This window comes from Zosterops lateralis (assembly GCF_965231275.1).
Source record: "Zosterops lateralis genome assembly, chromosome: 6".
NCBI lineage: Eukaryota > Metazoa > Chordata > Aves > Passeriformes > Zosteropidae > Zosterops > Zosterops lateralis.
This window is the reverse complement of record NC_139761.1, coordinates 36253155-36269945: the sequence shown is the minus strand read 5'-3', so window position 1 is coordinate 36269945 and position 16791 is coordinate 36253155. Positions and strand designations below refer to the sequence as shown.

The window sequence follows — 16791 nt, the reverse complement described above, 5'->3', positions numbered from 1 at the left end:
ATTATTGTAATACTCAGAGACAGCCCCCAGGAAAATTGTCTGTGTAAATGGTAATATAATGAACTGGACCAAGATTTGCAGAGGTGCATTAGGAATTTTGTCATAGGCATTAGTGATTAAGCATGAGTGACTATTTATCAGTGTTTGCATCACTTTTCCCTTGACACCTTTTTGTATAAAAGATTGTATTTGTTTCCTAGAAGTTGTGCCAGTGCTGTATGAGTTAAAAAAGTTACTGTTCAGTGTACATGGAAAAATTGCTGATTATGCCAGAAAGTCAAGATGACCTAAAGAGATCAGTAGAGGAGTAAAGAAACAAGGACCCCAGCCAATAGGTTCTAAGGGGCTCATCTTAAATCAAGAAGGTAAACAAGATGGTGAACTGCTTTGGCTCAGAAATGGTGTCCTTAGAGAAAAAGTAATTCTGGCAGTGAAATCATGACCGTGGACTCAAGAAACCCACTGACTCAAAAGATGAGCAGTTATGCACATGCAGACCTAGTTGGCACAGATGATGCCAGTCAATTATGAGTAAAAATGAATATTCATTACCTAGAGAGAGAGAGAGAGAGAGAGAGAGAGAGAGAGGCAATCTGAAATGTATAAATATGCATGCATTCCAAGCTGGCTTTGTGGAATTACTACCTAGCACCCATCTTGGTGCAAACATGAAATAAACCAAATATCTTGGCTCTGGGCCAGATCCTGGCTTTGCATACCAGGTACTGAACCCTGTTTGAGGAACACCACCAGCTGTGTTGATGGAGATAAGAAACAGATGTATGGGTCTGGTTTTGGGAAAATGGGAACAGCTTGACCTAAAAAACATGGAATGCAATAAAGGGAAACTAAAACAATGAGATAAAAGGGAAGAGAGTGATTATGATGATGACATCTCAAGAGACAGATTTAATTAACCATTTGCCCAGAGAGTTACAGGGAATCAGGAGGGGGTTATGAAACAGGGTCCTGCCTTACTCTTATAAAATGTGTAAAAAATTCTTAAGAAAGGATGTTCTTTGATATTTGATATTTATATATTTTCAAGCCTAATCAACAAGAAAGAAGCTATAATCCATAAAACAGGTAGCAACTAACAAGCAAGCTCTAAGTGATGCCCAGATGTTAGAAAGACAAAGTACTTCTTGGCCTCCTTAACGTTTAGGGCTTGCCCTGCTTGATCTCAGGCATAGCAGGAGGTTAGCAAAGCTTGGGGAGAATACAAAGAATGCAGAGCTTACAGGCCACAGGGACACCTGGCAGAACTCCCAAGAAAAGGAAGAAACTAATAAAGACAGCTCAGCAACTGTGCTGAAATTGGCTCTGACTGGATAAAGGTAATTCTGACATGGGGAGATCATGACCACCGACTCAGGAAACCCACCAACCCAAAAGAAGAGACAAACTGAGCATGTGGACTAATTACCATGAGAAGCAACCTCCAAAACATACTAGATTTTTGTTACCCTTTGTTAAATGACACATCTCAGAATACAAAATATATGATAGCTGAAGAGCCACACTATTACAAATATTACAAAATTAAGACAAGATGAAAAAAGATCAGTATTTTTTTATAACTGATGGCACTTGATTTAAACAATCTTCTCCCTTTGGCTTTTTATTCTTAAGAGGTGACATTAATCAGGACTCACAAGTAAAGGAATACTGTGAGAATAGAAAACACTGGAGATATCAGGGTGAGGTTTACTTTGATTGTCCCTATCTTTTTTTCTTAAAACCATTTGACTAATGCCACTAGAACCTGTATTGCCCTTCATAGCTTACCTAACTACCGGAATGCTACTGCAATCAAGCTGCCCTTATTATGGTAAGGAATCAGTATCTCAGCATGATCTCACTCTGAATCACCCCTCACATCATGGCTCTTAATAGACTCCTGAGTTGTGTGGATTAGTAAGCAATTCCTATTAAAATAATAGTGTTGGGAATGTTACAACTTTGTCAGATTTTGTTCCGGTTGTGAAAAATAACTGTCTAGAGGACAATTACTCCTGGAAGGTGTGTCAATTTATGGTGTCAGAGATGAGCTCACTCTGGAGTAGCTCTTCGGCAAATATTTTGATATTTACTCCTTCAAGATTTGAATCAAACTTTGCAGGTTTTTTTGTTGTTAATCAGTAGCTATAGCTAGGCAGTTACAATTAAGCAATTGCACGGTGAAACTTGCAGTCATGGCTAATCCTTTGTTTTAAGGAAAAGGAAACACAAACCCAAAATTAATGGGCTGTCTGGATGAGAGCCCCTGGAGAGAAGTCAGCAGGACTGAGCAGTAACTGGGGGAAAGGTAATCCTGGCAGGGGAGATCACAACCACCAACCCCCTGACCATCAGGTTAAAACAGATCCCCAAATGGAATGGGGGGAAGAAGTGCACTTTGGAATAATTAGCATGAGAAGCAAGAGATAACTGGCAAATAAGGGTCTGAATGCTAATTAATGAAAAAGCTATAACAATTGTAACCAATGACTGCTGATGGCTTTGTTTGCTAAAATGTGTGAAGTTTTGATCATGATGATGAACCAGACTTTTGTGAGTTGCCCCCTAATTTCCCAGTTTGCACAGAATACAGTAAGAAAGAGGAATTCCTTGTCTTGGTGTGAAGTGCTGTCACACACCAACCAGGTGATGAGCCTGTGCTTAGGACAACACAGGATGTTCTTTCAAACCACACCCATTAAATATTTGCAAGTGTAGGCGGCAACCGCCAAAATCATGTTAAGAATGTATTACTCATTTTGAGTATAAATGATTGCATTGCTGTTTCCAAGTTCAATTTAATTCATTAGCATCCCAAAATCTCAGTTTTCAGTACATACAGAACAACTTAATGGTTTATTTGAGAAATGGAAATTAGTATAAGTAAAAATTTGCCCACTGTTAGAGACAGAATGCAATTATTTTTCTTGAACCAATGACTTTCACTTTGAAACTAAGACGATCTGTTTTCCAACATTGCCTCCATTCATCATGGACTGGAAAGCAGCTTCAAGAGAAAAAATGAAATAAGTTAGTGCCAAGCAAAAGAAGCCAAGTAGCTTCCAAAAAAGTAACTAAAAATGGTAGAAAGCAGCTCCCCAAAAAGGAGATCTACCACTTTGGACCTAATCATATTTATCCTTAATGATGTGCTAAATTAAGAAGGGGATTTTTTAAAAAAGAAAAGCTAGCCTGTAATAAACTGCTAAGGGCAGGTTTGTGTAATAATTTAAAAAATTACCTGTAAGCAACTGTTTGACCCTATACAAGTTAACTACTACATTTGCTGCTTTTGTGATATGTCACCCAAACAGCAAAGAGAGACAAGGCATGATTGGACAGCCCACAAATACAGTGGGTCACACAAGCATTTGTGAAAGAAAAGCTTTATAAATATTGCACAATAGTGGGAGAAGCTGGTGCAAAAGAATATACCTTTGAGTAAACAGAGTATGAAAGTATAATATATGACTGATACATTTGACCAAGTTACTTCAAAATACATATGTATACCAGTAAGGAGGAATTAGCAATGACTAGAATAAATTGAAATCTATATTTCGTTTTCACTTAATTCTACTAGTTTTCAATCTTGTGGGACTAACTACTAAATAGACTAAATAATACTTTTCCCTCTTCCTTGAAAGGGAAGCATTTTTACAACACATCTTGGATCACACGGCCCATGTCACTAGATACCCTTCATTTTTCTATTTTCTTTGTTACACAGATACTTTAAACAGGCTACAGAACATTTTGTTCTATTAAAAGAAATTAATTTTTACTTTTTCTAGTAATACGCTTTGCCCTTTCTTGTGTGTATTTTTAATTTTATTTTTTGTTATCAAATCCAATAAAAACCTCTGTTGGATATTGCATTTTTAAAGTATAAGTTCAAGGATTTAAAAAAAGCATTTCCTTACACAGAAGTTTAAAGAAAGGGGCACCACTTTAAACCTCTAAGATCAGGATGACCATCACCAGCTGCTATGGTAGCAGTCTAAGAGTAAATTCCCCTCAGTACTAAAACAACAACTAAAAAATATAAATTTATACTCAATGATTTTTAAAATATACAATAATCCTCTTACAGAACATTTTAATAATTAGTGAAAAGGTTATTATAACATGAAAGTGTTTTTGATAAAATACAAAAATCTAAATCGGCAAATGAAAGAAAGAGGTAGTTAACCTCTAATGTCAGTGTATATAATCAGGTTATTATTCTTCAAAAATGATGCAAATATCTTACCACCGATGTTTGCTAAGCCTTCTACCACAGTCTCTCTGACCTGTCAATGCAAATAAGTCCTTTCAGTTTTCCTCAAACAAGAGCAGCATTTCACATTTCTTAGAAACATGCCATAGAAACCACCAAAATCTAAAGACTTCTCTTGCTACAATGGACAGGGCTCTGTTTGGACCAGATTCTTTCATCAAGAGAGGTCTGAATATTTTCTGGTACATTTGCAGGTGATTTATTTCTTCAATCAGATCTCTGCACCTACCAAAATTTAATATCTTGGTATTTTCCCAGGAAGATTACTGACCACTTGAATAAACAAAAACTAATTCAGACAGACCCCACAGGGAAGGTGTGGTTAAGAATATACTAATTACAAAGTCATAAATGGTGATTATAAAGCTTGAAGTAAAATTTCTTACAAGATCCTCAAAAGCATTCAGGGCACTTTTAACTCATCAGGTATTTGAAAATACATATTTTTGGAAGTCTGAATCTTTATGTAAAAAAGCACTTGCACCCTATGCTGAAATAAAAAATACAGACATGAGCAGCCTGTCAGAGAAGTCTGTCATACTACAGTCAGACCATCCTCAGCAGGTACCTTTTAAAACAGTGCTACCTAGTAAGCTTTCAATTATACTTACTCATTTTTTAAAAGGTCTGTTCAATCCTGAGGCACAGTAAGAGAGCCAGAGACAATGAAATTAGTCCTCTTGTAGTAAGAGATAGTATCAAAGGCCATAGATTAGACCTAGAAGTTCTCACCTTCAGTTTACCCTCCTGGATCCACTGGCAGAGTTGTAATACACTAGCTTCTTGTTTGTCCATGTAGTTCAACACCAAGAATCTTTCCCTGTGAAAGAAAAGAATGAGCTTTGGTTTAAGAAACTTTGGTCAATGTACTTGAAAATCTTTAAAAATCTTTTCAGAAAACAGCCTTGTTGAAACTGAAGGGTTGTGAGCACAAATTACAAAGAAATGTAGCTCAGGGCCTTGCGAGTTTGTTGTGACAACTTCCTGCAGTGGGAGCTTTAGAGTAAGATCAATCTTAGATAGTTTTCTTCAAGTATCAGAGAAAGAAGAGTAATAAAAATCAAGTAGTAAAGTAGTATCACCAAAATAAATAAATATCCATAAAATGTGAGCAAATTCCTATTATTTTTTACCTTTTTTTTTCTTTTTTTTTTTTTTTTTCAGTGGTAGGGAGAATAATTAGTGAACCTGCAACTAGTTGGTGATAATAACTTAACTTTCAGGCTCCCCACAATTCTGCATATCCTGCTGTCACAGCTTTCCATAACAATTGAGAAATGGAAATGATCATCAAAAATTATAATTACTTGTAGGAACATACTAACTAAATTCTCCACTGCATTCTACCATGTATGGTATATTTTACTAATTTTAACCATTTTTTAAAAGGGCCGACAACAGTAACAGGGACAAGGAAAGATTTTAATTAGAAGAGATCAATTGATTTGCACAGAAATCAAGTCCTCCAAATGTCCCACAATGCAATGACTGAAAAGTCTAAGACTCTTCTCCTAATCTCTGTCTTAGGTCCATCTGAATCCTAAGAGGAAATTCAGAAATGCCCAGAGTCAGAATAGAATAAAAATGTTTTAGCCATGTGTATCTGTCACACCTACAGTTCCATTATCTAATAAACCCCCAAATACTAAAAATGTCATTTCAATAAAATCACTGCATCAGCTGCATCCTTATGCCCAAACTACAACATTTTGAGAGAAGGCACTTTGCAAAACATCTGAGAACAGAACTATAGCAGCACCTTCCCTTGTACTAAAGGATTGTCAGGGATTACAGGACTAAATCAAGCAACCTCAAACAAAATGTAACAGCTGACATCTATGATTCTATATAACAGCATCCTTTGCCATTTTTTATGCTGATAAAGAAAAATGTAAGGGAAAGGATCTACTAATACCGTGATTATATTTTCCTTTTTAGGCATGGCAACATTCTGTTCCAATTTTACAAGTAGCTACTGTGGATTTCAGACTACCCTCCAAACATCATATGAACAATCTACCTGGAACCTGCTCACAAGTTCTGGAGGAGAAATGTACCTTGTAATGTTCCTTTCTTTCTGTATTTTTTCTGTGTCAGGAGGCAGTGGAGGGGGGTAAGGCACGTCTTTGTTATACTGAGAAATCTGTCCACACAGGATGATATGGCTGTTCTGATTCATCTGTTTGGGACAGCATAAAGTGAGAAAAATTACATTCCTCCGTCTCAGAAACTAAATTTTTCAGATGCAATAGATGTTATTGCAAAATTTTCACTAGCCACATTTCCTATAAAAGAGTGGGAGAACTGCATGCAGTCCTATTCAATCTATGGCAACATTCCAATAGGCAAAAATGCAAGGCAATAGTGGAAAAATAACTGCTATACAGCCTAGTGTAATTAAAAAGGCACTACACAGAAAGAATAAAGGGAATTGTTATCTTACTGTGGGCCCCTCGGATGAGCACCTGATGTTGATCTCTGAAGTGGAAAGCCTGCTGTGCTGGATGACAGGCTGGACTCCAGAATTAATTGAAAACTGGGCATGCAGACATTGGAGAAGGACTAGAATAAACCTGACAGCTGGAATAATCACCTGACTTATAACTGTATCACTGATGTCTCCACCAACATTGTCAAAGTAAACATCCACACCATCTGGGCAGAGTTCACGTAGCTGTTTTGCCACATCCCCCTTCTTGTAATTGATAGCAGCATCAAACCCCATTTCTTGGACCAAAATGGAGCACTTTTCATCTGTGCCAGCAATCCCCACCACTCTAGAGCAGCCCTCCAGACGGCCAATCTGCAGGCACACAATTAAAAAAACAAACCAAACAAACCAAACAAAAACCCCAAACAATAAAGACAAATTAGATCATTCATCTGCATGAAAGTGTCAGTGGAAGAAAGGAGGTCCTAAGGGGTGTTACAGTTATTCCCATCCCACTAAACCCCAGGCAGCAAACACTCCCATGTCGTGTGGCACAACTGCCTCTTGTCACTCCCTCCTCACAACTACACATGGGGCAGGTACAATCAAAATTTGCCATCTTTTCAAACTCACTGACTGCACAAGACTATGTTTGTGGAATCACCAACGACTGCCAGTACTGGAGAACCAAATACAGTAGAAAACTACCATCTGCTGAGTACCATAACATAACTAATAAAAGAAAAAAAAATAGACAATAATTGATTTAAATACAATCTTCACAGATTTGCTCATGCATTGTTTCTTCATAGCTTCTCTTTATTAGTAGGTCTAAAGTTTGCTTAATATCAATTTTGTTCGTGTATATATATCTAGAGAGATATTTGTAGATATGCACATACACACTGCAAACAGGTTCTGCAAAGCAGAGGTAGATAAAAGAACTGTAAATCTCAAAACACAAAGGACGTCATGGCATACAACACAAAGGGTTTACCACATTATTATTTTCTAATAGGAAAAAAAAAAGAAAGTCACCAGTCAATACAGTGTTGGAATGGCAGGCTACCATATAAATATATAATAAACGCATGTATATAGACCATCTATTTTACTTGTGCTAGCAACAAGTAATCACCACCATCTGCTTTCTCCTCTCCCTATTTCATGAAACTTGAGTTTCACATGTAAAGTCTTTCACAGCGAGAGTGTGTGTCAAATCAGTGAAACTGGCTGCTCCCACAGGGTTATACCTGCTCATGTTTACCAAGATTTTATCTGTATGTTTAATAGCCAGCATGTTTCAGAAGAGAAGACTTGGTATGTTAGTACCTGTCCGGCCAAGGAGCCGCAGGCGCCGGCCGCGCCGCTCACCACCATGGTCTGATTCGCACCCGCGGCCACGTGTCCCTTCTCCCGGACTCCCAGCAGGGCCGTCAGCCCCGTGATGCCAGCTGCACCCAGAAAGTAGGAAAGGTGTCCATTCACAAGCTGTGGAACCAGCTACGGAGCAGAAATGTAAGTAGGAGGTCACTTGTTTCTAAGGTGAGGTTTTGCTCTTTGACTGCCTGAGGGTAGGAGACTAACTCCGGATATTTACCAGGCAAGGTACAACTGGTAGGGATGAGCTATCTCTAGCTCTATTCTAATAACAAAGTTTTTAATAAAGTTTCTAGCAACAAGTTTGTACAAAAATGTTATGCCTCTGTGGTTTCAGAAAAAGTTTCTACACAAATTAACTCACAAAAACTTAAATTATGGAAGTGTTAAAAAGCAGTTGGGAGATAAGAAGTTTCCAGCAATGGTGAACTATCTCCATGCTAGCATAAAGGATAAAAATGCACCATTTAATCAAATATCATGTTTGCAGATCAGTGACAAAGAGTCCTAAAGGAAGGAGTTTATTGGAAAGTATAAATTCTCCAACTACAGTAATTTTCTGTTATGTGAGAACAATCAACACAATATCCCTAATGCACTGAAACATCTCCACTTTCAACTCAATATTGAATATCCTTTCTTATGTGAATGTAAAACCTCAAGTAAAAGCTTTCACTAACACAAGTTAAAAAAATAAATTAAATATACCTAAAGCCTTTCATGTCTTACAGTTACACTATCAAGAACAAGAAGTTCTATTAGAATTAAAATAATTAAGAGAATTATTTAACTGAAGCAGCTTCAGCAGGGAAATTTAAAAAAAAACCCCAATAATTAAAACAATACTGGCCTGCCTGTTAACCAGCAAAATTGTTATGGGAAAAAAAAAGAAATTGATACAAATTTTGGTACCTATGAGTTGATCTGCCTTTTGAGAACTGATTGCTTCAATAAGGTATGCTTGCTTTCACAAAAAAATAGTGGGGGGGAAAAGGACGTTTAGAGGGAAAAAAAGGGGTTAGGAAAAAACAGTCACAACGTGGGCTTTTTGCATTTGTATTACCTTTTGTAGCGAGTCTCCATCAAGTATTGCCTCTGTCTGCCAGGGCCAAGTGAAGGAAGTTACAAAGTCTCCTTTAGCGAGGTTCTGGTGCTTGCTCTCCTCCACAACGCCGATACCGCCACCGTCAGCTACTTCAGACAGCTGCCAGGGCTGCAGGTAATCCGAGCCCGTGTCCTCGTTCATTCGGCAGCGCTGAAAGACGAGGCTTTGATGAAAGGCTCTGGTGGAACACAACTTGTTTACCAGTTCAAGTTGAGTGGGGGATGAAGACGTGTTTAGAACTTCAAACACAAAGGGCCACTCAAAAACCTCTCAGTAAACCCCAAATATTCATAATCTTTTTTCAGATCCCTCTTTCCCCTTGTTTGCTCACTACAAAAGGAGGATGGACCATCCTGATCTCCTCCAGCAGTGTTACCAAAGCCAACACATTCTACAGATGTTGGCTCAAAGGCACCAGCACAACTGACAATGACTGGCTCGGGTCTGATGAGAATCCTACAAATGCTTCCTCAACTGAAGGAATCCTAGAAATGCAGGATTGGGGAAAAAAAATGCCCACGAGTCATTTAGTTCATGCCTGTGAACTGAAGAGCTGTCAAATATATGTAGACCATCCTTGACAGAGATCTGATTAATGAAATATCTTGAAACGTGACATATTTTCTTTGCAGTTTCCCCTATAGCTACAGCTAATATTTCAGGATTCTTAAACTTTTCCATCCCAAGCTAAATGTACTTTCTTGAAATCTAGACTGTTTTTTTTTTTTTCTACTATGGCCATCTATGGAGGGAATAAACGAGTGGAATTCTCTCTATAACAAACTTTTACAGACTGTGTCTGTCTGGTTCTTCTTCTACCTTCACTTCTATTTCAACCCACAATTCTCCCAACCACATGATTTCTGTAATTTTGTATGACTGGAAAAAACTAATACAAACAAATCTGTAATGGTATACCAGGGCTCATAGTCTCTTCCTGGCCCAATAAAGTCATATTCCTATATATATCCCAAGCATATTAATGCCAAATTCCTTCCCAATATAAATCCATCAGAATGAATACAATTACTAAGTTACACCAGACATATTTTTGTTCTGTGATTGGTAACTTTGGTGTTAAACATCATGACAGGTACAGAGTTGAAGGTACTTAAAAAAAACAAATTCTGGCTTAGCTCTAAGTCCATCACCTACCATGTAGGGGTCCACTGAGAGATAGAGAGTTTTAACACGCACTTGTCCCGCCTGGACAGTATCTGCTATTGTACTTTGCTCCAGTCGGAAGTTTTCAGCCACTGGCACTCCATTCTTACCTAGAGTTATATTAGAATTAAACAAATAAATTAATCAATATAGAACTTCCCTTAATCAATATGGGAAAGCCTTTTTTTAAGGTAGTACTTTTTAGAATAAATTAGGTTATATATTTACTCAGGTGTAAAACTACAACCATTAAGCAGCATACAATACTCCCTCCAAAATTTAATGTCTTCTACACCAGATTTATGAACTCACTATTCAAAATACTGTGCTGATACAAGGCAAATATGTAAGCAAGAAAGTAAACAAAACCTCAATGGTGTAAACTTAAAAAATAAACCCATTAAAACATGAGAGGAACAAAAGGTTCAGTATTTACTACAAGGAAACAAAAGTAATTAGTAACAAAATATTTTGGACATCTCTTATAATGCAAAAAAAAAAAAGTGAGAACTAAAAAGTCACATTCTCTAATCTTTCTTTACTTGCAGCCCCTACTCTTAGAATTTTCTCATATATTAAGCATTAACTCTTTTTCTCACCCAACTGTTTAGAAATCTGCATATACAGACTAAACAAATGCAGTTTGAATTTATGTTATATATTTAATAGAAATGTATCTATATTAATGCAATTCACTTTTATTAATAAATGTAGGAAAACTTATTGCAAATATATTTATTTATACTACTGGAAAATAAAACATTTATATATAAATAAATGCACTTTAAATAAACTTTATTGCTGCATGCAATATTAAGATATATAAATGTCAATATCTCACATTAGTGTCTGTTTCTACTCTCACCATTTTGAAGCATTAGGCAATCAGAACAAACATATTTCTTCTTTAGTGGAGAGAAATACATACCAGGCCGTGAATTCAGCACTACTCTTTGTATAATCATCTCTGCTTTTGCAGCAATTTCACACTGGATTTCTACAAAAGAAAATGTTGTTTGAAGGCCTGAAACATAAATTTTCTTGCAAAAAGAATATGAGGCAAAGTACTCAGTAATTTGGAAACTGGGGATGAAATACAGACCTCACAAACTTCAGCACCCACGCCCAAGGAAGATATAAAGAATCATATAAACCAACCTCAAGCACCAAATAAACAAACGTGTGAATAAGGAGTTTCCCTGCTTATCTTATAAAGGCCCTGATTTTATACAAGGTCACAGTAGCACCTACTGGAAAGCTGTAATGTACCATGCTCCTTGTAAGACCATCACCACCCCCTACCAGGCAGAGGGAGAGGTGTCTGGTTTGCTTTCCTGCGCCTGTTCCCACCTCACAGACACAGGTGCCACTCAGTAAAAGGCAGGCAGGCACCAGAATAGCAGTCTGCAGGTACATGATAAAAAGATATTGTTGTGTAAGGTGTTTTGTAAGAAAAAGGTAAATCTTTCTGTTAGCGGTGCCCAGAGATGAGAAAGAATGAGATCATCACTCAATCTGTTCTACAGAAAAATTTCTCCTTGAATTTCAACAGTTTAAAAGAGGATTGCAAATCTGTGATTTTTCATCTGTGACACGCAAAGTTATTAAGAGGAAATTACCCTGATTTAACAGGAGAAAAAACATGACCTCACATGCTTTCAGATCTAATACAAAATAAAAATGTGACTACTATTCTCAGCCAACAGCCATAAATAACCAACCTCTACATGAACAAAGGACGTTAAGGAATGAAAGATGATAGCTGACATCTTTGTCATAATGTTTATTTTGCTGACAAGAACAGCAAACTGGAGTAAATCTAAAAGATGAGCCTAGAAAGAGCACATCACCATCACTTATCCAACATCTTTATTCTTTGAACATTGCAAAATACAGAACCTTCTGTCTGTACTGCTACATTGCTTACACAACAGCACTCACAAACCATCAAGAACTTTAGTCTGGAATGCTGAAAAACATAATTTAAAAGTTATTAGGAGAAAAGGTGCACATCCCTGGCCACCCCTCCCCTTTAAAACACACAGCTGACTCAAAACACAAGTATCTTGTTAAAGAAACAGATCAAGGTTTAACATTTTATTGTGTTTGCACTTGAAAAGCTACTTATTTGGGAAAAGTTATTTAAAAGTTAATTTCTTTCCAGTATTTCAACACCTAAAGATGCTACAAAATAAGCTACAAGGAATGAATCTCAAAAGTGTCTTTACAGCATTACATAATTGAAAAATAAGTGACCTGCAGAATTCTTTGGACAAAACAGTGAAGAACGACAGTCTTCAACAAAAGGAAAAAAACCCCCACACTTTGATGAAATTACTAGTTCCTGTTTATAAGCAAAAATAAGCATTCAAAATTAAGGACTTAACAATTAAAAAGTGAAATAAAAGTCTATCTTTATACCCACACAGCTGATACAACCTTTAGAATATAAATAATGTAAAACTCTGACAGGAAGGATGGCCCAAGAGAAAGTTTGGCTGATGTTATGACTGTACTCAGCTATAGGCTTCCTGTGTGATCATGGGCACATCACTCTGTATTTGTTTTACAGAATATTTTTCAGAGCAAAACTCCAAATTCTTCCTGACAACATCTGCCCAATAAAATTATATTTAAGTAGGACAACTCTTATTCCCAGAGTGATTGATTTACCATCTGAGAATTCCTGCTAATACAATGAGCATTTTGTAAACTGTCAGACGTGCCCAGCGCAGTTTAAAAGGACAAGCCTACTCTATTAAATGATTTGCACACAAATTCACAACTCAGTTGAAGTTTATAAGCACTAATCAAACTGCTCTACAGAAATAACAACTTAAGAAAGTAAATATAAACAGACAGCATCTGAGAGTTCACATGAAATCTGTGCAAACAACTCTCCAATATAAACTATCCATAGCCATGGCTGAGGGTTTGAGCCCCTGCTTATAAACCACACAGAATTGCTGTACAGCTCATGCCTTACACAGCGCTCCACTGTCAAAACTGCTGACTCCATTTCTGTTAGCCTGAAACTAAATATGTTTATTATGCAAACACAAAACCCCAATCTGAACAAGAGAGGATGAAGATAATTTTTATTGTGACTAACGCACCCCCGAAATATCTGCTTTCTATGATTATACAGAGGAAAAAAAACCCCCACAGTTACATAAAGAAAAAGAAATCAAAGATATTAACATACTAAAAGGAAGACAATGCAATACAGAGCGGCATAGAAAGATGTGAGTACAAAGATTATCCAATGTAAGTTTAGACTATTTCTTTGAATGCCTGACATTTTGAAGGAACAAAATCACTGTTTATTTCCCAGTTTGTTTTCACAGCTTTTGTTTGAGGACCCTGTGTACTGATTCAATTTGAAGATCTTCCAAATACTGTGAGTGGGTGGACAAAAAGTGAAACTGGGAACTGAATTGTCACTCATTCTGTGACAGCTGCCACAGCAAATACAACACTGTAGATGGACATTTACTTCTAAATAGGACTGCACCTACAGTGGAAGTCAGCAACACCATGACACAAGGACATGGTCACAGTAACACTGTAACAAAGTAAGAATCAAACTCTCCTCGCATTACAAACAGTACAGACTAAAGAAAATAAGTAGAGGCACCGTCTTTTAGCATTGTTCAGTGAGGAAAGCTTTTAGAAAAAGACAACAGGTTTTCTTTAGAGTGAAATAAAGGAGATTTTTATCATATACACAACTCTTTTCAATACAAGCATAGTGCCAGTGTGCAGGATCTTTTTGGCTATTTTTTAAAAGACAACACAATTATTATTTTTTAACTTTTCCAAACAAAACTCAACTGAGTTGGTTTTACTCTTTAAATCAAAACAGACTAAAAATTCCAAGTTTTAACATCATTGTGCTATGCCAATCACCTGATCTACCCCATGAGTACATCAGGAGCATTAAGCAGCATAAGAGCAGCGTCTTCAGGGGAGTCTCAAGTACATTTTAGCCCAGTTTTACTCTTATCTCTGTTTCAGAGATTTTTTTTCTGTATCTTGCCTGTTTCAGAGACACGTCACAACTCCTTTTAAAAAGTTAAATAAATTCCTTGGTGCTAAAAGGCTCCAGTTTGTTTGCCCTGGGCTTGGTTCCCAGAACTTCTTGTTTCTGAGGGTGCCCATGAGGCAGAGTTTTCAGTTGCCTATACTCTTGCCAAAAAGAGACACCTGCTCCAAGTCATTAAAGCCCATGCCAGATGCAGTCTAGCTAAAAAGCAAAGGAAGAACAGGTAGTCCTGTATCAGGCCCAGGCAGCAAGGAGGAAGAAGGCAGGCAACCCAAACAGAGAAAAAGATTTGGAAGTCTTTTGAAACTGTGATGTCAAAATGGCTGGAGCAAGGATCCTTAAAGGAAACTCAAGAAAAGAAATTTCACTAATGACTCTGAATGAGGAACGTGCAGAAAGGAAAGACAGGAAGAACTGGGACTAGGAATCAGTAAGAACAGAGAAACATGGCAAGAATAGCAATTTAACGGCCAGTAAAGCAGAGAGGAGCAAAACAGAATGGGGAGAGAGAACTGAAGAAACTGGGAGTGATTAATGAGACAACCAAGCAAACTGAGATGGGAATGACTGGTTAAAAAAAAGAAGAGACGACTGTAACTGGCAAGGTGAGGTAAATGAAAGAGTGAATGTCATGGATTAAGCACCAAAGTTTCCACCAGCTCCACTAAGGAGCTCTACATTTGATGAATGTTAATTAATGGCAAGCCAGAATCAATACTGACTGTCATGAATGGAGAAAAACACATGCCATAAAAAGCTAAGTACTTTCATGAAGTGAACCAATAAATTAAGATTCCCTAATGTTCCATGTCTCATCACTGAATTCTCTGATGATAAGTCTCTCCCAGTGTTTTCTTCATGTGGATTTTCTGACACACTGTTGAGGGCAGGCTCCAATCTTTCCTCCAAGGCAGAAGCAGATGAAAAAGAAAGACAATAAGTAGTAAGATCCTAATCCTACCATCTCTTTTTTTTATATTCCCAAAGAAGCCTAATATCTTTCAGCTTTTTATCAGATTTCACTGACCTACAAAGCTAAAGTTCCAGTAAGTATACACATTCATATCTACATACAATAGCACTGTATAAAGTTAACTTTTTCAGATTTTGGTGAAAAAAAAAAAAAAAATCAAAAAACTTTTAGGTACCACATCTAGAACTTGCAGAAAAGTGTTAAAAATACCATATATGTATATGGCATATATACATAAGGCCTATTTCTTCTTGGCAGAATTTCACATAAGGAATGCAGATTGCTCCCAGGAGGGCAGGAGCATCACCCGATGGGGTTTTTGAGAAGACTATAATTTAGTTTGCAGACTTCCAGCCATCTCAGAGAGCCCACTGCCTATCCAGTTCCCCAGGTATGCCCGAAGACCGAGTCAGAAGGCAGCGCTGCCAAAGGTGGAAGGGCTCTGGAGAGAGAGAGCCTGCAGAGGGGTCATTACCGGCTTGGGGAGCCGCAGACAGAGCAGCAGGAAAGAAGCCCAGAGAGGCGGGGGCAGCGCAGGGGGCCCAGTCCTGCAGGCTGCTCCGGGGCTCCCCTCAGGAATGCCCCCACCGCCCCGGGACGGGCTTGGATCGGGGGGCTCAGCAAAGCTCCATTCCAGCTCCCGTTCCAGGGATCGGGCAATGTCAACAGCGTCTTCCAACCTCTTCCGCACCTGTGCCCGCACCTGCCCTGCAGCGAGGAGGTGCTAATCCCTGAGGACACGACTCCCGGGAAGGAGAGTACGAGCTCTGCCAAGCCCCTCAGCCCGCCCCGTCCCCTCAGAGCCTCCGTCCCCTGTCCCGCTCACCTTGAGCAGCCCCGAGCCCCAGGACCGCCCGCTCCCCTGGGCCCCGCGCATGCGCCAGCACCTTAAACAGGGAAAGGCGCTGCAGGCCCGCCCTTAAAGCGGCGATGGCCCGAGCCCGGCCGCGGAGTGTGGGGGCCTGTGGCGGGGTGTGTGGGGGGCCTGTGGCGGGGTGTGGAGGGCTGTGGCGGGATATCCTCTGAATCGCAGAATTACACAGAATCGTTAAGGTTGGAAAAGACCTCCAAGGGCATCGAGACCAACCTTTCAATGAATGCAACCTTGTCTACTAGACAGGCCACTGAGTGCCCCAGATGGTTCCTTGAACAGCTACAGGGGACGGCAAGCCCACCCTTTCCCCAGGCAGACAGATTTCAGTTCATGCTTAATAAACCATTCAGTGAAGAAATTCTTCATAATGTCCAACCTGAACCTCCTCTGGCATAGCGTGAGGGCATCTCCTCTTGTCCTGTGGCTGGGAGAAGAGCCCAGCCCTCACGGGGCTCCCATCTCTTCCAGGAAATGGCAGAGAGCAATCCCATTCTCCCTGCCAAGGCTTCTTTTCTCCAGGATAGACTCCCCCAGCTCCCT

At 38.7% G+C, this 16791-nt stretch overlaps 1 protein-coding gene across 2 annotated transcripts; it reads right to left on the bottom strand.

Moving 5' to 3' along the window:
* Positions 1-620: 620 nt before the first annotated feature.
* Positions 621-15564, bottom strand: PTGR2 (prostaglandin reductase 2). 2 transcript variants are annotated; one of them, XM_083864195.1, is made up of 10 exons: positions 15127-15564; positions 11288-11356; positions 10351-10469; positions 9154-9345; positions 8043-8213; positions 6873-7082; positions 6337-6458; positions 5012-5099; positions 4253-4292; positions 621-3007 (listed from the first exon to the last, which is right to left on the bottom strand). In XM_083864195.1, exons 1-10 carry the CDS (start codon positions 15218-15220, stop codon positions 2943-2945), a joined length of 1170 nt encoding a protein of 389 aa, XP_083720321.1. In that variant the 5' UTR covers positions 15221-15564; the 3' UTR covers positions 621-2942. The 2 variants fall into 2 exon arrangements, with proteins under 2 accessions (XP_083720321.1, XP_083720322.1); XM_083864196.1 differs by having other exon boundaries at positions 15170-15287.
* Positions 15565-16791: the final 1227 nt, after the last annotated feature.

What these genes read in the sequence shown, in the direction of transcription:
- PTGR2 (XM_083864195.1), bottom strand. Translation starts at nt 15,220, where the DNA reads ATGAGACATGGAACATTAGGGAATCTTAATTTATTGGTTCACTTCATG. An exon ending in TCTCAGTGGACCCCTACATG is followed by an intron (nt 9,346 to 10,350) that starts GTAGGTGATGGA and finishes CTCGTCTTTCAG; the next exon opens with CGCTGCCGAATGAACGAGGA. An exon ending in TCCAGGAGGGTAAACTGAAG is followed by an intron (nt 4,293 to 5,011) that starts GTGAGAACTTCT and finishes TTGCATTGACAG; the next exon opens with GTCAGAGAGACTGTGGTAGA.